The 26,743-nt window shown below is 34.1% G+C and overlaps 2 protein-coding genes across 2 annotated transcripts; one reads left to right on the top strand and one right to left on the bottom strand.

Annotated features, from left to right (window-relative positions):
• The first annotated feature begins 323 nt into the window (after positions 1-323).
• On the top strand, positions 324-12,995 carry Tektin-C (Tektin C). The gene is made up of 8 exons (XM_088261980.1): positions 324-574; positions 2,096-2,338; positions 3,361-3,445; positions 4,192-4,379; positions 5,350-5,464; positions 5,564-5,671; positions 9,670-9,888; positions 10,591-12,995. The coding sequence occupies exons 1-8, from the start codon at positions 390-392 to the stop codon at positions 10,726-10,728; spliced, it is 1,281 nt and encodes a 426-aa protein (XP_088118106.1). The 5' UTR covers positions 324-389; the 3' UTR covers positions 10,729-12,995.
• On the bottom strand, positions 10,796-26,487 carry LOC148308248 (F-box only protein 21-like). Its single transcript, XM_088261978.1, has 10 exons — positions 26,005-26,487; positions 25,027-25,155; positions 22,088-22,237; positions 20,800-20,992; positions 19,595-19,822; positions 18,408-18,730; positions 17,120-17,267; positions 16,146-16,235; positions 15,152-15,374; positions 10,796-14,272 (listed from the first exon to the last, which is right to left on the bottom strand). The coding sequence occupies exons 1-10, from the start codon at positions 26,169-26,171 to the stop codon at positions 14,094-14,096; spliced, it is 1,830 nt and encodes a 609-aa protein (XP_088118104.1). The 5' UTR covers positions 26,172-26,487; the 3' UTR covers positions 10,796-14,093.
• Between the last annotated feature and the right edge of the window lie 256 nt (positions 26,488-26,743).

The following is a 26,743-nucleotide window of genomic DNA, read 5'->3' as shown; positions in this document are numbered from 1 at the left end:
TTCTATGTATGTATTATTTTTGGTACAGCGCGGAATGAGAAAAAATATTGTATGGATGGAGCTGAGTTTATGGTAACTTGTGATTAGTATATGACCCTAATTAGTTTACTGATTAGGGTCAGGATTGATGAAAAAACTATCCGCCAACAATGTGTTAATCTAATATTAACACATTGGTATCCTAAGGATCCTGATATCAGATTTCAGATAACAGACTTAAGTATATGAAGTAAAGTACCTACATAATTTATGTGTAATGTTCAAAATCTGTATTGATCACAATGGTTGCCATGACAAACTAATATGTTTTGTAATTTAGAATTTGGTCAATAGTTTGCCAGGCACTCTGGTTTTCCTTGAATTTTTTTGTTGTTGATAAATTTGCCAAAATGCCGAAGATTAACGAAATTTATGGAAAAACTGATGGAATATGCGCATCAAACATAGCGGGACAGTCCCTGATTGCCATACCGCCTCGGAATGCTCGCTTCACCAAGGAGGAATGGTACTTAAATAATGACATGAGATATAAAAATGCCGTGGATCAACAGCAGATAGCAGAAAGGGTATTAGGGTAAGTTAGGTGTTTTGTAGATATTGTTGAGAATAACTTATATCCGGATTATGGTCGGTTCCAATACCGGACCCAGAACCTTTTTTACCGCACCTTTTTTATGCAGTTGCACCCGCCTGGTTTGGGAACTAACTCGAAATCAGTTTGAATGTCACTTTATTGATCAAGTGATATTTCTTTCAGATTCATTTAAATCTTTTCTCACCTACGACACACAAAAATTCTTCATAGAATTCCGCGGCAAACCAAAAACTAACATATGGACCATTAAAAAAAAATAATACTTAATAATTATTATGTATATTCTACATTTTCAAAAATAGATAATATTATGAAAAATAATTTGTCATCGCGTATTATATAAATTGTGTATTATGTGTTTTATAAGAAATACATACATACATAGTGAAAAAATGTCAAATTTCAAATACATTGAATTTGATCGCGGCACACCTGTATCCGGCTCACGGCACACCAGCGTGCCACGGCACACCGGTTGCAGAACACTGATTTGAATGAATCTGAAACAAATAAATTAACACACTAAGGACGGGAGTGGTATTTCTACCCGTTTGGTCAATTGACGCTTAACCACTTCACACTCGTTTTTTTTAAAGAAATTGGTCCAAACAAATCTATTTTTTTTATTGCGTTTTAACTATGTACTCATAATTTTGAAACAACATTTTTGTTCTGTCTTAATTACTTATTATAAAACTTAAATATGATAAATACTTCATCACTTTATTGAACGATTTTAATATGATAAAATAAAGATAAAATTGGCTCCTGAGATGCAACTCTGACATGTAAAAAAAACATTTTAACATTTGAATCAATAAAATTATTATTGAAATATGTAAACGCATCTGTTTTTTTTAAAAAAAATCAAAAGTGATCGAACGCGAGTATGAAGTGGTTAAGGACGGGAAGGATATTTTCACCTTCTGCGCCAGCCTCATTTCAAAGGCAGAAAAGAAGGAATTACATAATTAATGTTTTTATATGAATATTATATACTAATCTCTTTGTTAAGGTCTTCACTATATGTACATTATTGTCAAATCTTGTAAAAAACAAAAAACATCCATCCTTAGTTTTATCAAGGTAATCCTGTGGTTGCAATAAAATAATGTGGACATATATAGGGGATGCAAACCATACATTCTTTCAGTGTCCGCTCACAACAGAGAAAGAGAACATTCTAAATAGCTGTTAAGTGTTAATAGATGTTAACAATCAGGAATCCAACTCCCCACCCAAGTATACACCCTTCTTTCTGAACCTTATTCTAGAATTGCGGTCGTCATTTCTAAAATGATAAGCTAAACGCATTTGAAAAATGAAAATTTTATAAATTGTTATTATTATTTATTACTATTATTTTGTTTGTAAATAGAAATACGACTGGTCCTCTCATTGGATAACTGCCAAATAAATAAAAATAATAATAAAACTTTATACCATTAACATATTTTGTACATCATATACATACAAGTTGGTTGACTTTTCTTTTTAAAGAGAGTGTGAAAGAGTCAAAGGAGAAACCGAGGAAAGAACGAAGGCAAATAAAGAAACCACAGACAGGAGATTCTTGGAACGCATCAATGATATTGAGTTTAATAAGAGCGAATTAGAAATTCAAAGGAATGAAGTTTGTCTTGAGCTAGAAGCGTTAGATGTGTACAAACTTCGTTTGATCGACTGTCTGACATCACTGCAAGAAAATGCTCTAAATCAGTGTAAGAAATGCATCATATTGAGGTAATAACTAGTTTTATTTTGAATACATAGATTCAAGGCTGATAATATTCATTGATTCTCAGGGTTATTTTTCTAACAGTTTTTATTTTTATTTTGTTATCGTGCCTTTTTTTATTTCATTGAGTTGGCTGTCACTTTGTAGTATATAATAAAATATCCTCGTTTTATTTAACTTTTAAATACTTGGTAGAATATTTATTAAAACATTTTTTTTTATTCATTTAATATATTTACATTTTTATTTATAACATAATAACATTTGAATCATTTATACATATGGAGAACTTTTATATTTCGATTCGCTGTGCCTCTCCATAAAAGAGTCTGTGCTCTTGTGCTTGGAAAGGGACTTACACTCGTGGTTTAATGTTATATAATAAAAGATATAATAGTTTTTTTTATATTTTTTTTAAGATTTAAATGTATAGAGCTTTAGTTTTTTTCTTAAGGATTTTTATATAATCTATTTTTTTTATTTCTTTAGGGAGTTTATTGAAATGTTTGATTACCAAATACTTGAAGTTTTGCTGAAATTGCTTGGTGTTGCATTTTGGAGTAGAAAAATCGTTTGAGAATCTCGATGATAAATATTTTGTTAAATTTAAATACTTGTCACCCTTTAGTATTTGAAAAACTGCGGTTTTTTTATAAATGGATTCTATATTTGGGACTTGAAATTTTTTAAATAATAATTTTGTTGGAAATATATATATTTTTTTCAAGATGACTTTAATTTAAATGTGACATGTTTTAATTCCCTCATTTGATAATGATATTGAAGCGTCAAAGCTCAATAGATCTTAATGAATAGAAATATCTTAATCACCAAGAAAAACTTAAGTAAATAAAATACCTCTTTTGTCCTGGTAATAAGCAACACAACTGAATTACATAGTAATTAGAAATCTTTTTTGGACCAATGTTTAGATTTAAATATTTAATATCAGTTGTGTATAAAAGTATTTTAAAAAATGTTGATGATATGGCCTTATTCATTTAAATTAACTATGCCTTTTTCACAGGGAACGTCGAGTAGGCGTAGATTTAGTTGTGGATGAAGTCAGCATAGCTTTACAAAACGAAATCAATGTCATTTTCGGTGGTCAGGTAATATAATATTCATTTTACGTTTTGCAGTTAATATTCTATAAATATACACCAATATTCTATTTCACTACCAACGAATCATGATTACCTTTTCAAGGAATAAATCCAGTGTTGACTGCCTGATAGAATATATTTATTCTTACCATCTGCATCATTACATAACTTTTTTTTATTGTTGATAACATTTTATATTGTAGCAATGATTAAATTACATCTCTCACTCTGGTCTCAATCCTGCGGATTGGTCTGTAGCAACAGATAACATCTCTTTCGTCATTCTCGCCTATTTTCGGAAGTCCTCTTCGGCTCCTCATACGTCGAGCAGCCCATGTACGATGTAGATAAACTCTTTCACATTTTTTAGGAGTACTCCAGACATGGACACTCTCGCTCGCTGTTCGGTCCGGCCGACGACCATTACTTTGGTTTTTTCCTTATTTACTTTCATCCGAATTCGCTCATGAGGATTTCCTCTATGGTTGTTAGGGCTTCTTGGAGTTCCTCTTCGCTATCGGCAATCAAAGCAACATCGTCCACAAACCTAATCATGTCCACCTTTTGATTCTGGATTCTCACACCTTTTCTGTGATATGTAATAAGCTAAAAATGTTTTGAAAACCCTAAATTCTGGTTTTTAGTAAATCTGGGAATGTATTAAATATATACATATTAGTGCACTTAGAGTTGTCATAAACGGTCGCTGCTTTTATATAATATTGAATTAATTAAAGGTTTTATTAAAATAGGATCTCTTGAAAAAAACTCTAGAGCAAACTCAGGAGCAGATGCGTCGACTACGTGCTACCCGATATGCAATAGACCATGATCTCGAACACAAAGAGGATTCTGTGAGAATAGACAAGGAAAGTGCTTTCCTCAAGCCATCCGACCATCGTCTTGCTGTTTACGAAGGATTTTCCAATCTTGATCCGGCGTATGTTTATATTTATTAATACAATTATCTTAATATGTAATTAACACAATTATCACATTCATTAAACATAATTTGTTTTAATCAACAGTGCTTTTGCATATCACAGGCAATATCTTAGTGAAAAAAAGGGTTTTGTAAAAATCAAATCGTTATTATGGCCATGAGATCGGATTCTGTGTACCTTTTGACTTTAATAGCATATCCAATCGCTTAACGTAGAACGGGGCTACTTGAACTTTGATGTGTTACTTGAGCCCAGTACAAAAAAGAGATATAAATCTGTATTTGGTCACCTGTTATTGTACACCAAATACAGATCTATTTTTTTTGTACTGGGCTCAAGTAACACATCAAAGTTCAAGTAGCCCTGTTCTACGGTTCTACTTAACATACATACTTTTTGGGTTTTCAAAAACTTATAAAACAAGATGATTAAAGTTTATCTAGGGTGGTCATTCAAAGGAAAGATAAGTGTTACCTACATAGTGTAAATAACTTTAAATTTACTTCTATTCTGTAAAAAAAAAAATACATTTTGATATTATGGAACAACCGGTTTCAAAATGCCAATGTCATCAGAAATAAAAGTCTAGAAGCAGAGTTAGAGTTATCTAAGCTAGACAAGGTTTTTTTTTTAACATCAATGCAGATATAAAACAGTCATATTAACATTTTTTTCTCAACATTTAGTCGTTTTTTAATAGTATTGGATAGCTTTGGCAGGTAGATATTAATTTTCAGGTTATATTTATATTGATTTCCATCAATATAAATAAACAAGTAAATAAATAGAAGACTGGACATAATAAATCTTTAGGAGACCATGCTCTCCTGATACACAATGAACGCATTATTTTTCCTTTGGAATAGACCTACTGATGTGTAATCATTGTAGTCTTTATGAAAAAAATGTTTCCTATACTTGATTATAATGTTTTAAAATGCATCTCGCATAACATTATGCACACAGAAACATAACCAAAGAAGAATGGGAAAAATATTCAGCTAAAAATATCATAATGGCAGCAAAAGAGGTAACAAGCGCCCGACCTATTCGTGTCATGATTGATACTCTTCTTAAACAGGTACAATTAATTGCACCATTTATTAGATCTTATTTCTCGGTTATTGTCAAAATTTTCTGAAGCAATCGAATATTAATTTGTTGATTTATTTACAAACAGGTATATGAAGACTTATGTGCCGCTAATGCTAATTGTAACCGTGCTTTCAAAATTCGGATTGAAGAAACTAAAAAGATAAAAGAAAAGTTGGAATGTGCACTCGCTCAGGTAATGAAATAGATTTGAAAATTTGCAGTGTACATGTGGATAGAATTAGAGTTTTAGGCGTGCGGTGTTTTGACTTTGAAACGAGGAAATGGAGTAGGACGTAGCAACCCTTGTCGGTAAGAAAAGATGATTCGGTTGGCTAAGCCACGTACTTCGCATGCATACGAGAGCCACCATCAAGCTTGCCTCTTTTACAAGGCATCAGGTTCCCTCTGGAAATTTAATTTAATTATTGGTGCTCACTACTAGAGATTAAGGGTTGCCTATCCTATTATCTAATTGATTATTATTAAATCATTATCTATAGTAAGACCCTGGTTAATATTGTTTATTTTTTTATTACCATGTAATCACCCTGTAATGAACCAAACAGTGTGGTCAACAGCTTGAGGATGCAGAAGGCCAGAGGGATACCACTGCATTAAAGATCCTCAGGATTCCCTAACCCTGGTTAGCCATAAATGTCGATCAACAACTTAAGACTTACTGATCATGGACCTCGGACCCCAATATCCGGCAGGAGAAGGAACAAGGCTTCTCAGGTCGTCAACCAGCAAAACCCTTGTGACAACAAATTCAACATTGGTACTTGGAATGTTAGAACCATGCTACAACCGAGCAAAATCGAAGAAATCTCACAACAAATGACACAAGCAAAATTAGATATCCTAGGTATCTCTGAAACAAGATGGGCGGGAAATGGCGATTATGTCAAAGACGACTTGAGAATAATTCATAGTGGATGTGAAAAAAGAGGCAGCAAAGGTGTAGCAATCATTTTGAAAGGTGGATGGAAGAACAGCGTCCTTAACACATTTCACGTAAATGAAAGAATCATTATGATAAAGCTACAAGCCCAGCCCACAGACATGTACGTCATACAAGTGTATTTTCCAACATCAAGCTGCAACGAAGAAGAAATTGACACCATGTACGAACAACTTGAGGAGCTGCTGAGACTTACCGAAAACAAATCAAATGTGATTATTATGGGAGACTTCAACGCCTCAGTCGGAAGTCAAACAACTGATCAAGGATGTATCGGAAAGTTTGGTTTAGGAAATATGAATGAAAGAGGAGAAAAAATGATAGAATTTTGCAAGCAGTCTGAGATGATCGTCACCAACACAATGTACGAAGTCCCCAAGAGAAGGAGGTACACGTGGAAGGCCCCCGGAGACACGAGGAGATATCAAATTGATTACATTCTAGTAAAGAAAAAATATAGAAATCAAATACGATCTAGTCACTCATACCCTGGAAATCAAATAGATAGTGATCACACTCTAGTCAAAGCGGTATGCAATATTAGATTTAAGAAAATAATCATGGCCAAGAAAAAGCACTGGTGTTTGGAAAAATTAAAAGATATAAAATTAGTAAAAGACTTCCAATCAACTCTAGTAAAGATTAATAATGAGATAGAACCAACTTCTTGGGAGACAATGAAAAAAAACATCAATGCAGCATGTGACGAAAGTATTGGGAAAAACGTCCTAGAACCCAGGAAACCATGGATGAATCAACAAATACTAGAATTAATCAAGGAAAGAAACAAACTAAGGAGTAAAGATTATGTCAAATACAAACGGATCAAAAATCAAATTACAGACCAATGTCGCAATGCAAAAAATGAATGGTTACGTGAAAACTGTAAAGAAATCGAAAGCCTACTACACAAAAATAATATCGATAAAGCATATAACAGAGTTAAAAGCCTAGAATATACACCTAAAACAAAGAGCAATATTGTTAAAGACAAAAACGGAAACCTATTATTTGAAAATGAAAAGGTAGCTGAGCGATGGAAGGAATATCTAGAAGATCTGTACTGTGGAAATGATATCGAAGACGAAAGGATTTATTTGGAACCAGAAGAAGAAGTAGATCCCGATTGCAAGGGACCACCCTCTACAAGGGCTGAATTCGATTTTGCAGTGAAGGCCTTAACGGATAGAAAAGCAACTGGGATAGATGATATACCTGCTGAGGTTTTAAAGAATGTAGACGAACGGACGAAGACAGCACTATATAACATCATAAGTGAGTGCTATGAAAAGGGAAAATTGCCCAACGACTTCGTAAAGAGTAAGTCTATAACAATACCTAAAAAGGGAAATGCAGCAGACTGCAACAACTATAGAACCATAACACTTCTATCCCACGCATCCAAAGTGCTCCTGAACACTATAAAGGGCAGGTTGAAAAAGAAAGTGGAGGAACAGCTTGGAGAGGATCAGTTTGGTTTTAGAAGTGGAGTGGGAACACGAGAGGCAATTTTGGCACTGAGACAGATACTGGAAAGACGACTGGATGTGAATCTTATAACATACACGACCTTTATAGACTTAGAGAAGGCTTTTGATAGAGTGGATTGGTACCTCTTGTTTAAAGTCATGAAGAAAAGAGGAATTGATTGGAAGGACAGAAGAACCATCCTCAAATTGTACAAGGACCAATCCACTCTCATAGATATTAATGGTTCCTCAAAAGAAGCCAAGATAAGAAAAGGTGTGAGACAGGGTTGTCCGCTGTCACCCTATCTATTCAATTTGTTCATAGAGGAGGCCATTGAAGAGTTGAAGGAAAAAACAAATGGAGTAAAAATAAACGGTCAACAAATACATTATATAAGATTCGCTGATGACATCGCCCTGATAGCAGAGGACGAGAGTGACATGAACCACATGTTAAACACTCTCTCTAATGCTCTGGATAAGTTCCATTTGAAAATTAATGCCGCCAAAACAAAATCAATGATCGTTGAAAAAGAGCAATCTGACCTCCATCCAACAATACTTCTCGGAAATAGAGTAATTCAACAGTTGGATCAATTCTGTTATCTGGGTAGCACGCTAACATATAACAATAAATGTACCCTAGACATAAAAAAGAGGATAACGCTAGCCAAGCAAACTTTTATGAAAAAGTACAGCCTCCTATCAAACAAACATTTAAAAATTGAAGTAAGAAAAGGATTCATAAAGGCTTTTGTTTGGAGTGTTTTGTTGTATGGGTGTGAAACCTGGACCATCCAAAAGTACGAAAAAGACCGGCTTGAAGCATTTGAGATGTGGGTTTGGAGGAAGATGACCAAGACATCATGGGTCGTAAGGAAGTCCAACGAAAAGGTGTTGCAGGACGTAAAAGAAAGAAGAGAGCTTATAAATCATATTTTGAAGAGGAAGGCCAAGCTAATAGGGCACTCAATTAGACATAGCACCTTTCTTAGCAACATCTTCGAAGGAAGAATCTTGGGAAAACGAACAAGAGGCCGCCCAAGAACTTCATACTTCCAGGATTTGAAGCGGCTCATGGACGTCTCCTCCTATTCGCAGCTCAAGAGGATGGCGACTGACAGAGACAAGTGGCTGACACAACAAGGCGCTGCCTTTAGAAGATGATGATGAATCACCCTAGTATGTATTAGAATCCCACAAAATCAGAAACATTCTTGGTATTCCTCAAAATCATTGTAACCTTTACACTGTGGAGTTTTGCAGCGTGATTGACATATGTAATTATAGTATACATTAAGTTTAACCACATACATATTAAAATGACATTGGATCATTGATTAGTGCTGTTTCGTTTAGCACCGAAACTTATTGAAACTTTTAAGTGGGGTCTTACCTAGGGATTATACATATTTTTTTCTTAAAACTAAAAATTTGATATATATTTTTAGTGTCTTTTAACTCTTACCGGTCCAATGTTGAATCTCATTCCTCTTAGGTCCCATGTCGGATGTTATTCGACATTATTTTCATAAGTATTATTTATTTAAAATGCAAGTTTACGTTTTTGACACATGTGACAATACTCAGACACATGTATCTATTACAACAGTATGTGGAGCAGAGGACAAATGATTTTTTCCTATTGAAATGTAACTGTCTACCTACATTTTTTTTTGTTAAATTTTGGGGGACCGGAAAGGGTTAAAAAAAATCAAATCTAAAACACCACATTCTTATAAATTCTTACCTATTTTACAGACTATAACTAAAGTGGACCAGATGACAGAAAACATATACTCCCTGGAGAAGGCTCTTTCCGACAAATTAGGGTATATTGCCCTGGCACACACACGTATGGGGAAGCGCGCACAGAGGCCCGGTGCAGAGCTGGTTAAAGATGCAGTTTGCCAGAGTCTGCAAGCGGAGACCGAGATGCTTCGAGCAAGCAAGGATGATCTTGTTCATGTATTAGAAGAGGTAATGCTTATTGATTGGCTTTGAAAATACTCTAAAGCGAAATTTCTTTATAATGATGAGACAGTTGGAATGCATTTTTTGGGTTATATGTAGCTTTGGGTATATTATAGTGTATTATTTAAGTATTGTATGTTCAATTTAAAACAAATTTAATACTCTTTTACACCGAGGACTAGTTATTTTATGTTTTATTGATTTAAAATACAAGAATAACCATAAAAATACATCAAGAAAACGTACATACATATGTACTTTGAAAGATGTCAATGGATACCTGACAATAATGTGCTGTAAACGAAGATGAATAGTAATTTTTTCTGTACATAGATGTCAGGCAAAAGTGTTATTCTCACAGTTATTTTCTGTATTTTGGCAGAGTTTTGTATATTAAAGTATTTGACATTACGTATCGAATTATGATTGCAACAAACATATCTTGATGTTATGACTAGAAAAGTGTAGATGCAATGCAACATCAGCCAGGAGTATGTAGGAACTGCAGTAAATGTTGCCAGATTTTTACAAAGTTATAAAATAATAACAATATTATTACAACACACTTGTTTATGTTGTATCACTCTTCAAAACTAATTTCCAGTTCCGATTGAAGTTAAATTTATAATGTTTGGATTTCCTTATGCAGAGAAAAGTCAATCTAAAAGAACAGGGGACAATATGGACTCATTGAAAATTCTGTTTCAGGCAAACGCATCCTTGAGATACTTACTCCAAACTCAGATACAGTTGGAAGAGGACATCAATGTCAAAGTAAATTCTCTTAAAATCGATGAAGTGGAATGTATGTCAATTCGAGACGGAATGGAATATCACCTCTACTAACCGTCCTTCAATATCACCTCCTCAGCACTTAAACCTTTTCTCAAATTGGAATAAATTAAAAGCCAGATAAATTTAATTAAATATATTTGAGATATTTCTTAAAATAGGTATAATAAACATTCATTTCTACATAACTTTGATCTTCTAATAATAATAATATATTATATAATAATATAAATTGCGAATAGAATATAATTTTCAGTAACCATTTAAAGTACAGCCTATGTAATATCAAAGTTAGTAATATAAAATTATAAATATATGCACATCCTTGGACAAGACGTCCTGTATTGCAATTGAGATTTAACTACCAATATAAGAAATTAGTTTTTCTTTGTTCCTAAAAACTTATAAGCTATTGATAAATTTTTTATGGTTGTGCGTAGTTACACTCGTATGGAAATTCAAAAACACTAGAAAGCTTTGGTTTACGTGAATTGCACTTTCGTTCAAAATGTAATAATTACGATTGCGTTTACCTATAAAATAAAATAGATATTTTTCAATTTATATATATATTTTTTATTACGTTACTATACTTATAAATAGTAAATCAAAGAAATTATTCTTATCAAGTAAATACTTGAAATAAAGGTGTTAATCATTTAATTAAATTAAAAAATCTCTTTGTTAATGTTATTTCTAGATAAATGATTAATTTATAATTACATGCCTTAGTTAATTAAGCCTAAACAGTTAATTAATAATCGTAAATGGGAAAATAAAAATATATATATGTATGTATATTAGGGTCTTTCACAAATTGAGGATAATATTATAAGAAATGTGTCGAATCACATTTAAAGCGTATTTTTAGGATTCAAATTATTTTAACATGTATAAATGTACAAAAACCACACTATTGTTAATAATTTCCCATTTTAAATTTAAGAAAATATTAAACACCCTATCAGAGGTCACCGCAATTATGACATCTTAAACCTTAAACTATTCAGAGCCTGCACCAATCCCCCCATCACATCACTCTACACCTAATTATCTGAGAAAAGTCAAAAATAACTACTGATACATCATAGATTAGTAGTGCATGCTTCGCAGGTATTTTTATTAATTTTTAATTTATTATTATATTTTTTTATTTATTACATATACTAACAGATTTTTTAAAAATAATTTAATTAATTTGCTAGACATTTCTACTTTTGACAATCTTAACACACTAAGGACGGGAAAGGTATTTCTACCCCTTCGGTAAATTGAAGGACAGGAAATGTATTTTTACCTTCTGCGCCGGCCTAATTTCAAAGTCATAAAAGAAGGAATTATTTAATGTTTTTATATGAATATTATGTACCAATCTCTTTGTTAAGGTCTAAACTATATGTACATAATTATCGAATCCCATCGCCAGCGGTCGGTAGGCGTAAAATAATCACCCGTCCGAAATGTGTTAAAATTAGTTACGCTGTTCTCTCCAATAAAGAGACTCCCTCTTCAGAGAGACTCCCTCTGGAGAGAATTCTCTCTCCAGTGCTTGGAAAGGGAATTGTTTATGCTTGTGAGTGATATAATTTATTTATATTAAATATTAGTATCTTACATATTATCAATCATAAAAGACCCTATAAGACTGATTTCAGCAGACAGGTTGATCTTAAACTTTCAATCTTTTGAATCTTGGTCATCGAGTCCCATATTTATAGGAACAGATAAAAACCAATTTACATTGATGGTTTATAAGAAGACTTTAAAAATATATTGAAACCAGACACACTGATATTCAATTACGACCTATACATCTTGCTTCACTGCTTGATTAGTGTAGTACACCTTACATATTCTATAAATGAAAATCCTGTAATATTTTTTTCAGCTACAATAATATACAAATAAAACAATTACACATATATAAAAATCTTCATTTTCCTATCCTCACTTAATTGTGCATAAGACTCAGTGCAGTAATAACTCCATCCTAACTTACACAAAGGCGAGATGACTAGCCGTACGGTTCGCACACCATTTCTGGGTAACACATTAAAATTAAAGCGATAAAACAATACCTCATCAGACATAATACGGAAGTTGGCACTACAGGCGCCGGTGTAAATTACATCTGACTGACGGAATGGTCTTGAACATTAAAATTATCAAGAAAAAATTATATAAATTTATCCTTCACCAGAATTAATTGTTAAAGAATTACAGAGTAGATAATCAAGTACAGCGATACACAGTAACAGGCGATTTTGAAATGACTAAAAATAAGTATAAGTACGTATGTAAAAAATTGCACTTTTTATTTTTTTAAACTACACCTAAAGGTGTAAAGCATTTTGTCGTAACATAACGTTGTAACATAACGTCGTAACATCGCTACGGCGAGCATCACCGAGCATCCGAAACTATGGATGGAGTGCTCGGCTCGCTGTACTGACTGCCTGAATGCTCGCATCGTAACGTGTTACGTTACGACGAAATGATCCGGTCAGTCTCCACCTTAAGAGATCCATTTGAATACGTGCATTGTTCAAGTCATGATTTTTTTATTCATTTTATTTCTTATTTAACTTGTCTAATTATTTAGACCACAGGCAAGGTGATTGTTAAAAAGCAATATCATAGAAAGCTGTTCAATGGTTCTGAACAATGGTTGCATATCAATGGATCTTTCAGCCATACATAGGCATATTATAAAACAAAATTGGCTGCCTCCATAGTACAGTGGTTAGCACACTTGGCTACCATGATGGAGGTCCCAGGTTTGATTCCAGGGGAATGAAAATAAATATAAACATGTCGCTCACTCCTTTCATGAACGTTATAAATCAAAAAACTAGATTTTTCACAATGTTTTTAAAGTTTAAAAATATAACACAATGTATTAAAAATAAATATCAAGCCACTCATTGAACTTTTTACTGTGCAACATATCTTTTTAGGTAAAACCTGAAGGTTTTTTCTCCATTTGAAAAATATTTAGTTTATTTAAAAAAATAATTAAACAAACCTTTTCTTCAAAATGCAAAAACAACATTTTCTGCCCTGTAGCGGATAAATATTAAGTTAAAAAATATATATATAGTACATTTTCTGGGCATTCCGAAAACATGCACAGCTGAAAATTGAAAATTTTTGATTTATGACATTGTTGAAAGGAGCGAGCGATATGTGTTTTTACATTCTAATATTAATACTCTGGGCTGGTACCTGAAGCGCAAGACTGATCACCTTGCCTTCATTTAACATTGCATCGATTCGACGCAGTGCCTTATGAACCATTGTGTATGGATAAGGGACAGAAGAAGAATGAATATTTATTTATTAAATAATTTATGTCATTTAAAAACTGCCTGTTATTACCTTATATTATATAATGTGGTTGCCAATGTATTTAGGACAAGTTAGTTGAGTGAAAGACAACGGGATTGGAAGAGTTCGCTAACGGCTACATCATTAGGATACTCTTTCCTCTTCTCTTCGTTGGGCACGTAATAGAATCCATTAAAGTGAGTGAAGTCCACCGAGATTTTCTCTTCCACATTCCGAAGCCTGTAGGGATCGTGGATAAATTCCAAGTTTTCTGTAATAATAACAAATCCAAACCAATTATACACTTAATCATACAATTACAAATCTAATGTGTAAAATTAAATGACGCAAAAGCTTAACAATTCATGGAGCCAATAAAACAAAAATTTTTAACAATTATCTACGACATGGCAAAGGTTTTTATGTTTCTGGCTAGCCAATTTATTAAATTTAAATGTTATTAACCTTTCCATTACGGTGCTAAAAACTTCTGCATGCAACGGTGATTTGTAATTTGTACACCTTATGAAAATGTGATTTAAAACCGGGCAAAATGTGAATATTCCTAAATGTTGCTTTTATTGGCCATGTGTCGATTTTGTAATATTACGCCAGAGGACGCCCATGCCGCGAATATTTTTGCGACGTATATGACAACATAGGCTGTTTGACGTATGAGGAGCTGAAGAGGGTTTCGCAAAACAGACCGGAGTGACGCAGGAGGTGTTATTTGTTGCTGCAGACCAATCCACAGGGTTGAGACAAAAGAAGAAGATTCTAAAGGTGGGGACTGACCGGAGCATTTCGTCGTAACGTAATGTCGTTCACGGCGAGCATCCGACTTTGGATGGAACACTCGGCCTGCTGTACCGACTATATGAATGCTCGCATCGTAACGTGTTACGTTACGACGCGAGCATTCATATAGTCGGTACAGCAGGCCGAGTGTTCCATCCAAAGTCGGATGCTCGCCGTGAACGACATAACGTTACGACGAAATGCTCCGGTCAGCCCCCACCCGTGTTCCACTTATGTTCTTCTTCTTCAAGATGAGCCCTCTGTCCTCTACTGCTGGATACAGGCCTCTTCCCCTTCTTTCCATTTCCTCCGGGTCAGAAAGTTGAGAAAAAATGTTAGAATGGTACGATACCCTGCGCCACGTATCTCTGCGAGCCGTCCTCGGCCAGCGCGTGGTAGAAGGGCTGGCGCCCGCCCTGCTTGAGGCGCTGCACGCCCATGTTCTGCTGCCACTCGGAGGACGCGCGGCAGAAGGAGTCCCAGCCCGTCAGCATGCACTTGTAGTTGTACGCCTTGTGGTGACACACCATCCCAATCGCAAACATGATTTTGGGAGTGCGATACTTGACGTTTATCTACAAAATACAAGTTAATTTTTATATTTATCAAACATGTTTCTTCTTCTTCTTCTAACCTTTATCCGCAGCCGATGATGCACAGAGTTCTGCATTGTATTGACGCAGTGTATTCTTGATCGCTTAACACAATTATTTGTGAAGGGTATTTTTACATTATGCGCTGGCCTCATTTCAAAGGCAAAAAAAAGAAATTATCCAATGTTTTCATATGAATATTACATACCGATCTCTTTGTTAAGGTCATTACCATATGTACATAATTATCAAATCCCGTCGCTAGCGGTCCGCAGGCGTAAAAAATACCCGTCTGAAATGTGTTGATACATAAAGGCACGGTGATCAGTTTTGGGTTTAGTACCAGTCTAGGGTGTATTAACACATTGTTGTCGGCGGTTTTGTTCATCAACCCCGGCTCTAATTATATTCAGTCTATCGCCCGACCCACAGTATACTAATCACAAGTAACCAAACCCAATTCCTATCTGTACAATGGTGTCTAAAAGTAAGCAAATATAACGCTTTTATGCGTCTCCCTGCCAAACACCACTTAGATTAGTCAATAAAAACAAAACCATAAATATATTTGGCTCAGGCAAATAAATACCAGAAGTCGGAATACGATTTTCCCGAGCAGCACTCTGACTCATTATTACAATGCAAACTCCTTGCCTGGGTCACACTCGTGCTAAATTGGGAACTGGTTAAGCAGTGTTCAAGGTTATTAGAGATTTCACATACAAATAAGCAAAATAACAGAACTGTAATTACCTTTTGTACAGCATTATTTTCATGAGCGCTATGTTCTTTAACGGCATTTTCCAATAGAAACTCTAACTCATTTCTATTATGTGGCGACAACTGAAAACAATATTAATATTCCTCTATGAATACCTTTATCTTTGTCATTTATTTTACATATTTAGTATCTCAGACAGAAAGTTTACAGAACATTAACCTTTCCCGTACTGACCATCCAAAAATTACATGTGATCCAAAGAGGTGTATTAAAAGTCTCCAGTTCATATTTGTATGGAAATCGTAGTACGCAGCTTGCAAGTACCAACTTGCTACCAATTGAGTCACAGATTCCACATCCTTTCCAACACTCTCCTAAGCGCCGACTGAGCGAGAGTGAAACGATAAGCGAGAGGCCGAAAATCGAATGAAACGAAAGCGGACTAGTCTAATTTTTTCACTTTCTTCTTGTGGTAATACCACATTTATTGGAGTGAAAGACATACCATGCTGCTAGCAGACAAAAAATTAACGTACTGATATATAAGTACGTAGATCTTGGGGTACTAACTGATTGTATTGTTTACCAAAATTAATATTATAAGACATTAAATGATTTGAAATTATAAAATAAAAAGGAGGAAAATCTTCATTAACCTGCCCAGGAGTATGGTCGTATATGTACGACCGATACAAAACATGATTTATATCAAAACATGATTGATATCAAAATTATCGATGTTTTGATAAATCATGTTTACTGGGGTAAATGCTTTTTATCCAAGAAAATACGTTGCTTATAGCATCGACTATGATATAAAATTATAAAAAGTAAAAAAAATATACAAAAAAACTCACTCCTGGACAGGTTGATGTTGTTTTTAAGATAACAAAAAATATGGAGTAAGTAGCTTTGTAATACTAAAGTTATCAAATTAAAGTTCATATATGGGGGATTTCAATCCCCCTGTTTGACCGACTAGGTTAATAAATGTAATGTTGTTTACCTCCGGATCCTGAAGTTGGCAGTTGATATGGTGAATTATAGAGCGAAGGTCTTTTTTCTGCAGTACATACAGGTGAGAGATAAATTTCAAGTTGTCGACATCATGAGGTAAAATAGCATAAAGACACTCCAAGGTATAGGTGACGACGCTAGAAGAAAAATAATGGGAGTTGGAAACATTCCTTATATATATAGTACAAAAAGTACCCGGAAATTGTAAAAAAAACCATATCTGAGGACTAGTATCCTCAGCGGTGCCCGCATACTTGGAAACAGCGCTCACTAACAGCTCCCTAATCTGGTATTACAGATATGAGACTTCTTCTTCAAACCCTCATCCGCACCCGATGGTGCTTAGGGCACTGCATTATATAAATGCAGTGTTATTTTGATCGTTAAACCATGAAGGAAGGGTGATCAGCCCTCTGCTTCGGGTACCAGTCTAGGGTAATATCGAATAATTATTTATTTGACCCCCCCCTGGAAATCAAACCTGGGACCTCCAGTACGGTAGTCGAGCGTGCTGACTATTATACTACGGAGGCGGACACTAGCCAGATACTAGACTAGGTTAATTTTAAATAAATAGAATGAAAAAATTATAAATAAAAGCACTTGTTTTTTACCACTTGACTGTAATATTTTATTTTTAATGACTAGTTTCGGAAGCGAAAGATGCTTCCATCTACATTCAATTCAAGTTTATATTCGAACACGGGTTGGAGATGGATCTACGGAGATGGAAGCATCTGTAGCTTCCAAAACTAGTCGTAACAATATTGTTAATACTCAAGTGGAAGTGTTTTTATTTGTAATTTATTAAAGTGAATGCCAAAACAAAAAATAAGAATGAAAAATATTTGTGTCTATTATTAGACTTCCCTAGAAATCAAACTTAAGGCCTACAGCAGTGTTTCGCAAACTTTTTCTATTCAAGGTACACCTACCAAATTAAGAATTTTCAGAGGTGCATATTTACCATATTATGGTTACATATTTAACATATTATGTTTAGTGCGAAATGTGAGCCTACTTAACTGAGCACAGACAATCAAAATTTGGAGCAATTGTGTTATTTTCAGAAAACTAGACTTTTTTCTGCGGCACACCAACTAATCACTGCGGTGCCGCTACGGTACGCCAGTGTGCCACGGCACACACTTTGCGGAACAATGGCCTACAGCATGGTAGCTAAATGTGATAACCACTACACTATGTGGTAGCTGAGTGTGCTGACCGTTACACTACGGAGGCGTCTTGATGGGGATGAGACAGATTGCAATATTTACTTGAGTTCGAACGCCTGGATGACGTTGTTGACCTCGGGGACCAGGGTGGAGAGCAGCAGCTCGGCCGAGTACTCCTTGTCCTCCTCCGGGCTGGGGCTGGCGCTGGAGGGCTGCGCGTAGGGACAGCGCCCCACGCTGAGCCGCATGGAGCCCTCCATGATGTTCACTATGTACTTGGAGGAGCCCTCGGACCAGTTCTCCCGCCAGTAGAGGAACAGGTGGTTGCCGGACCCGGTGATGTCGCACCGGATGCCGCACCTCCTGGCCACGGACTCGTACAGTATGTACGTGAGGTATTTGTGAGAGTTCTGGTAAACTATCATCTGGAATATAAAAAAAATTGATTTAGTAAAAAATAAAAACAAATTTATTGTTAACACATTGTTATCGGGACTTGTATAAAAACATATTTCTTAACTGTGTGTAGGAAGGAGGACATGTATAAATATGTTTTTTTTTCGGAATCGTCCTGTTGGTTGTTTGCGATATATTTATATGGGGTGAATGTAGGCGCAAAATACCACATCACTAATAAATAATACCACCCACACACATAAATAATAAATAATAATCGTAAGTCCCTCTCCAAGCACAAGAGCTTAGTCTCTTTATTAGAGAGAACAGTGTAACTAATTGTTAGATCGTAAAGTAGAAATGTCTAGAAAATGAATTAAATTATTTAAAAAAACTCTTGTAACTATATTAAATAAAAAAAAAAAAAACCCAAATTAAAAATGTAATTTTGGTCAATTTATGCAATCTTCAGAAAGCAACCGTTTTGGAAGGCGTTTTAAAGACAATTTAAAATGACGAGAGAATTTTATATTAAAAATTTGAAGCAGACGTATTTTATATAGCGCAATTTTTGAAGTGAAATGCATTGCTGACAATTTTTTTTATATTTTAAAAATAAATTTGACAGTGTAGATACAATATTTTGCTTAGACTCCTACGCGGTTAATTTAGTTCTAATTCTGAATGACGAGGTTCATGTACAGTGTAGAAGTGTACATTTTATACATTCCTAGAGGTTAAGGGGGTAATTCATTGTGGTTATTTTCCTTAGAATATATAGGATATGAAAAAAAGAAAGGAGCAGTACGAAGACAGGAAGTTTCCCAAAAAGAAAACAAGAGAGATAGATAAGAGATACTATTAAACACCAATTAGTCTTAATAAATACGTACATCGTTAATGTTGAGAGCCTGTATGGCGGGAGACTCCCTCAAGTGGAAAAAGTGCTTGTCAAAAATAACATCGGATATCATCTTGAACAATGCTCTGCAGGTGAATCCGCTGAGTTGATTATCCTCCAGCAAGTTCTCCGCCCAGTTCCTACGCTCCGATCTGGAGACTTGCAGAAGAGGATGGTCTTGCGGAAGCATCGATTGCACCAATTCCACGATATTACTAATCTAAAACAATAAATCGATTCAAAATCATTAAACTGTTCAGCTGTATGTTTCATATATGCTTGCGATGAAGGCCATACAAATGAGTGTGTTTATTCATACAACATTATACTCCTTCTAATAGCAAAGATCAAGTGCTGTTTGCAGTGTTAATATTGGAACATGCAGAGACATCTCTTGGGATAAGTATGACTTAATAAATATACTAATTTTGGCCAAGAAATTAACCGCCATATTAATATCTCCCAACAATAAGAAAGGTAAATAGAAATTAATAGATTGGTGACTGAATGAATCGAAGGATCAATTTACTTTAAACATTGTATACGTTTTAGTCCAATTACAAAATTGACCAACACTCATACACACTGTATGAACTTGCCATTAACCTTTAAATGAAAATCAAAAGAGAATCGAAATCAAAAGTAAATTGATCTTTCGATTTTGTAAAATTACTTATACGACAAAAAATAACATGCAGATGGGACCATAATTGAGATAAAGAATAAATAATAAAAGAAAAAAATATTTAGCATTTTATTTGGTCTAAACATGATAGTATGTTTTGTTTTTAAACTTTTCTTTGCCATGATATTTATAATTATTGAAGATCATCAAAAAGGTGGGTGATTTCATAGTTTGCCAACTGGCTTGAAAATGATGAAAAATAATGTATATAAAAAAGCTCATTAACACGTCGGCGGGACACGGCATTTGCCGTTTTTCGCCTTCTAAAATTGTGAAATACGGAAAACTTAATTAAAAATTATGATTATAATTTATTTTTGATGATCAAATGTCATATATGATTTCTTTGAAAATTTCAATCGAAAATATTATTTGGTTTAGAAATTGTCAATTTTAAGAAAGCGATATATTTTTGCGCTAATCGCGAAAAACGTCCGCTACAGGCTAGAGTCTATTGTTCGAAGCGCCCGACTTCAATGTGTTAGTATAGAAAAATGAATAATAATCCTTACATATTTGGAAAACAGATGAGGGGTGTTTTCAGATCTCGGAAAAAGCCACTGGATAGCGAAAACAGCCACTCTGTCGGGTACAAATGTGGTCTCCTCTTGCATCAATTCATACCACTTCTTCTTCAAGAAGTAATGTTGAAGGGTAAATACAAACACATGCTTTGCATAGTACTGATCTGTCAGTGTAATCTCGCTAAAAATAATAAACCAAAGTTAATAACATATAAACACTGCAAAACAACACATGAATTTTTTTTTAAATCGATAAAGCTTTAAAAACTCATTTTAAGTCAGAATTGGCAAAGAAAACACACAGCAACCTGAAAACCGGACATCAGTGTTGTCAGCGGGAAAGAAAGGGACGTGAAATAACACTCATGATTAGAAAAATCAACTTTGATAAATTAAATTAGCTTTGAAGATAGGTGCGGGTGTCTATGGTTTGTCATCATCAGTTCATCTATGGTGGTCGGGGCCGAATGAGGCACCACAAAGATATTGCTTTATGGGAATATAAGCACACCCATATATTAAATTATGGTACATGTTTTTCACTTCAAATTGGACATTTTACTAAACAAATTGGACGTTATATTGTATTTTATGAAATATGTAGTTAGAAAAATATAACGAGAGAATGACTAAGTAAATATATGTGGCGAATGTGAGCTGGAAAACAGAACGAGGACGGCCGAAAAAGACTTGGCACGATCATCAATCAGAACCTAAAATCTGGTGGTGTCAAAATAGGAGGGCATGTATGACTAGACGTATGGATGTGAAGGAAGCTAGGAGTGTATGTCAGGACGGACGAGTGTGGCGTTCCATCCTCTCTGCCTACCCCTGCGGCGAAACGGCGTGATGGTAGTAGTAGTGTAGTTAGAATTTTAAAAATATATACAAAGTGGTACCCATGATTCAAAGCAGTATTGAAAATATTGTCTGAAAACTTTGAGTACACATCGCATACACAGACTATGACAGGGCACCGCGCAGGCTTGCCAACTTGTCAACTACCGCACTTGCTAGTCTTAAGAATAAAAGATGTGGGCAAGAAATTAGTATCTATGATTTAAAAATTAAAAATCTCAATCATCGTGAATAAAATATTTTTTCCTATATCCGGTTGAGCAGTAGGTTTCGGCGATTTTGTATTCACATAGTTTTGAGGCATTTTTATTCAATCAATTTGATTTTATCAAAATTTTTTTTTTCTATGGTGGTCTTATTAGATGTTGCCATTTTGGGTCTTTTATCTAGCAAATATATATTTTTTTAAAGTACTTACTTGGGAGGAGGAACGCTGTGATGGATGTTAATGTCAAGGTCAATAATGTACTTTAAGTAGTAACTTAAATAGTAAAATGCCAGTCCGTCGTTTTCCTTCGCCTTTTCCAAATAGTGTTCCATATCAGAAAACGAGAGTGCCTGCCGACGCCTGTAAGAGTAAAACACTTAGAAATTAGGGCAAAATCACGGAGCAATTTCGGAATTGACATACTCTAAACATACAGTCAAACCTGGATATAAGAAACCTGGATTAAGATAAACCTTTCTGACATCTCAACATAGATGAAGAAAAATATGAAAGTCTGGATATAACTCAGGGTACTCCCTTAGTTGAGAATTTATGAAGTAGCTTTCTCCAACACTACACTATTCAGGGTCAGGTATCAGACTGTCAACAGTATCATAAATATTGAAGCTATTGGGGGTAGTCGAATTTCATAAATATTTGAAGCTTAATTTCTTTCTTGGTTATTTAGTTATTTTATTGTGATGTTGGTCATCTTGAGTGTTAGATTATTGTTTTACAGTGCTGGTGCTTATACATATTTTAACCTTCCCTTCCCGGTGATATGTATTTACACAACTTGACTTTTCAAATGAGAATATCAATATAAAATATAATAGATACGGGCTCAGAATTTTTGTATTCCTCCGTAATATAATCATGTATTACATAAAAGTATTATAATACAAAGTTATTCTACAACATTTTGAGTGTGTCCAAATACTTGTTCACAAAATCTGGATTATCTCCAGTTACAGGAGTTATTTTCATATTATTTTTTGACATCTCATCAAAGATGAAGAAGAAGAAGATGGGTAGAATTGGTGAATGTTACACGTGTGTAAAGTGATCACTTAAACCAGCCTATGACGGTCGTCAGCCCCGTAAATGCCCAGACTTCCATATTCTTCTTCATCTTTGATGAGATGTCAAAAAATAATATGAAAATAACTCCTGTAATTGGAGATAATCCAGATTTTGTGAACAAGTATTTGGACACACTCAAAATGTTGAAAATAAACTATCTGGTCAAATTATAAGCTTAATAATAAAAATGAAAATGGTATTTTCTGGCGTTTCTCATGTGTGTGAATATAATCCAGGATTCGGATCTCACATACTAATATAAGAGTTTCTGCTTAATAAAAAAGCTTCTTTACATCTCACCAATAGATGTCTCTAGTGAAGTTCTAGTGATTCAAGAACAAGGTTTCTAAATTGGTTCATATATATATGTAGAACTTCCAAGAATTTGAGTAGTGTGGTTATCAATAATGGGTAGAATTGGTGAATGTTACACGTGTGTAAAGTGATCACTTAAACCAGCCTATGACGGTCGTCAGCCCCGTAAATGCCCAGACTTCCATATTCTTCTTCATCTTTGATGAGATGTCAAAAAATAAACAAAGTTATTCATTTGCAGCGACGGAAATAAATGATTTGCAAAAAAATCGGGAATAAAATCACCAATACACAAACGTATCTCATTATTTGAGCGCGGGCCGTTGCTTTGTGTATACGCGCATGTCGTTGGAAGTTTAGTAGTGCGCAGACCGTCGTATGTTATGCTAGCTATTGCGACTATTTACCATGTATACTTTCTCGTTTTCAGATAATTCTCGGAGCTAACATTATAAAATTGATACATTTCAATTTCGAATATGGTCAATAAAAGCAACATTTAGGAATATTTACATTTTTCCCGTTTTTAAACCACATTTTAATATGGTGTAGAAAATACATATCACCGGAGCACGGGGAAGTTTTTAGCACCGTAAGGGATGGGTTAAATTAATAGTCATGTTTGACCGGATCCACGCGGCTCGCATAACCGTATGTGTTTTAACAAAACATGCCCCATACGCGGCTGACATAAGCATATGTGTTTTACTTTGCTCCAAGTTTCGAATCTCAGTTCAACTTGGAGGGATTTTTTCATGGTGTGGAACTTTGTATAAAATAATACGTCAATCCTTGGCCTTATGATATCTGTTGAAATATCTGACTAATAATTTGTAACATCACAAGGATAAATAAAAGAACAGATCCCTGATTTTTCTTGCAGTCGGTAATTAGTCTGCGCCATAATCATGCCCTATATTTGTCTCACTCTCGACGCTACGCATCGCCAGTGGGTAAGAGTGACACACGATGCGTGCTTTGATTTATTTATGTTACGATTTTATTTGTTTATATTACGATATATTTCAAGAATAATGTGACACACGTGTATTATATAGTACCAAAAAGGCACAATGAATCCCATTGAATGTTTTTGTTTAGGGAAATAAATTGTTTCTTAACTAAATACATGATAAAGGTAATCATTTAAAAAAACGGCAAAATACCGCAGCGCACGGGCTGCGTCTCTCAGGAAAAAAGTTAACGCGGTTAAAAGGTTAAATTTGATAAACTATGAGTATTATATTTTTTCAACATTTCAACATGAATAAATTTCAACATTATATGTATCTAACAATGCATATTTTATACTGTACTAGGTATGGTGAATACTGCACAGAAACTCATTGCAAAATATCATATATTTTCAAAGATACACAAATGTATATTTTTTTGAATATCGTAGTCGTACAGGAGAAAGTGACCAACTAACAAAAGGTAAAATGTTCAGGAGCGCCACTTAAGTCACCTTTGCTTGGCAAGAAAATAAACATTAATGCAGTTAGTCATTTTTAACAAGTCAATACATTATACTTCCAAGTTTAAAATTCTTTAGGATTTTTTTTTCAGGGCAATATTAAGCTAGTAAGATATCAAATAGTAAATCACATTTTTGTAGAAAAATGCACTTGGTCACTTTCTCCTGTATGACTACGATATGTAAAAAATGGCACTATAGCGTGTAGATTCGCCCGACAACAACGTGTTAACATATTACAAGAACAAATAAAGAAATAAAATAAAATACTAACCATCTGTATTGAGTAGACATCAACTTTATTTGGGTTTTGCAATAATTCTGGGTTTCCATTATATGTTTTACATCGTTTATCCAATGGGAACGGTTCTTATGTTTGTACACAGTTTTCATAAAAGGCCATCTAAACAGTGAATATTAGTCATTCATTGTGAACAGAAATTGTCAACAACATTATAAATTATAACCTTTTATTATTATTTATAAAAATTTAAATATCTTCTTCAAACCCTTATCCGCACTCCAATGGTGCATAGGGCATTGCATTATATGAACACTGTGTTATCTTGATCAGCAATCGGCAATTAAGGAAAGCCAATCAGCAATTAAGGAAAGGTGATCAGCCCTCCGCTTCAGGTACCAGTCCAGTGTAATATTGAATTAATATTAGAGTGAAAAAATCATTCGCATTTATTTGACCCCCCTGGGAATCGAACCTGGGACCTCCAGAACGGTAGCCGAGTGTGCTGACCATTACACTATGGAGGCAGCAATTATAAATTGTAATTGAAATATAACTTAGTTTTCAAATCACTATAAATATTTTATTACAACTTAATTATAATGTCTACTGGTTTTGAATCTTACCAGTTTTTTTTATCAAGACTGATTAATACTTATATAATTATAAATTACTTAAAAAAAAAAAGATAAATATTTGTGTTTTTATTATTTACACAAATGTTTCAATTTCATACTATTTCTGTGTACCTAAGCGGCTCATTATTAGAAATAGGTATCAAATTGTGGTAGAGTGGGTTCGAACCGAGAAACTCTAACTCTCCGCGACACTAACCACGGGACCACAGCCGGACACTTGACCTTTACCACTTGACCTTCATCATTTAGTAATGTGATTCGCACATTACCAAGTTAATAATAATACCAAGATAACCATTACTTTTAATTAAAAAACGATAAACAGAGTTAATGCGTATTATCTTTGCTATCAGTAATTTATTGAAAAACTTACTTTGAAAACAGCTTCCTTTTCCAGAGGCTTTGACGTGACATTATAATATCATGGAAATAATGGCATGTTAAACACATATTGAAAATATCACGCAGATTAATATCAGGGTCACTCAAAATAATCTCAATAATTTCTGGCGGAATGGACGTAAAGTAATCGACCTCCATTTTATAAGCTGCTAAAGATTATTATAGTAATAAACACAATATTAAGAAAAATAATCTCACTAGAACACCGTTAATTTTATGAATCTAGTGAATAAATAATTAATTGATCAAAACATCATTCGTTACTCTCTTTTAAACTATCCTACGTGCAGATTAGACTCAAATATTATATACGCAGACTATACTACATAATCTGCGTTTTAAGCAAAAACCGGCATCACGATTACATAATTTCGTGCTATCTTAATTTATTCAATGAAAAAGATACAATATCAAAAACTTGACACCGCTATTCCATAATATTAATTTATTAATCAAAGACAATAAAAAAATCGGTCTCCAAAGAGTAATATCAACGACAATAATAATAAAGTAATGTCAAATTTAAATTAATACCTACTTACCATTTACTCGAAACTAGCTTTCATTTTTAGTTATCGAGCATTTATCAAAGAAAATTTAAGAAGGAATCAAATAAAAATAAAAATAAAATAAATGATAGCAGGATAGTATAATATATAACAAAAATAGATTTTTTTATTATTTTAGATTAAATTCCAATTTTTATAATG

This window comes from Brachycentrus maculatus, unplaced genomic scaffold (genome assembly GCF_059751285.1).
Source record: "Brachycentrus maculatus isolate JH-2025_06_01 unplaced genomic scaffold, ASM5975128v1 h1tg000172l, whole genome shotgun sequence".
Classification (NCBI taxonomy): Eukaryota; Metazoa; Arthropoda; class Insecta; order Trichoptera; family Brachycentridae; genus Brachycentrus; species Brachycentrus maculatus.
The sequence above is the reverse complement of the archived record's forward strand: the minus strand, read 5'-3'. Positions and strand labels throughout refer to the sequence as shown.

What these genes read in the sequence shown, in the direction of transcription:
- Tektin-C (XM_088261980.1), top strand. Translation starts at nt 390, where the DNA reads ATGCCGAAGATTAACGAAATTTATGGAAAAACTGATGGAATATGCGCA. An exon ending in ATGTCATTTTCGGTGGTCAG is followed by an intron (nt 3,446 to 4,191) that starts GTAATATAATAT and finishes TTATTAAAATAG; the next exon opens with GATCTCTTGAAAAAAACTCT. An exon ending in TTGATACTCTTCTTAAACAG is followed by an intron (nt 5,465 to 5,563) that starts GTACAATTAATT and finishes ATTTACAAACAG; the next exon opens with GTATATGAAGACTTATGTGC.
- LOC148308248 (XM_088261978.1), bottom strand. Translation starts at nt 26,171, where the DNA reads ATGGAGGTCGATTACTTTACGTCCATTCCGCCAGAAATTATTGAGATT. An exon ending in CACAGCGTTCCTCCTCCCAA is followed by an intron (nt 20,993 to 22,087) that starts GTAAGTACTTTA and finishes TATTATTTTTAG; the next exon opens with CGAGATTACACTGACAGATC. An exon ending in GCCAACTTCAGGATCCGGAG is followed by an intron (nt 16,236 to 17,119) that starts GTAAACAACATT and finishes TATTGTTTTCAG; the next exon opens with TTGTCGCCACATAATAGAAA.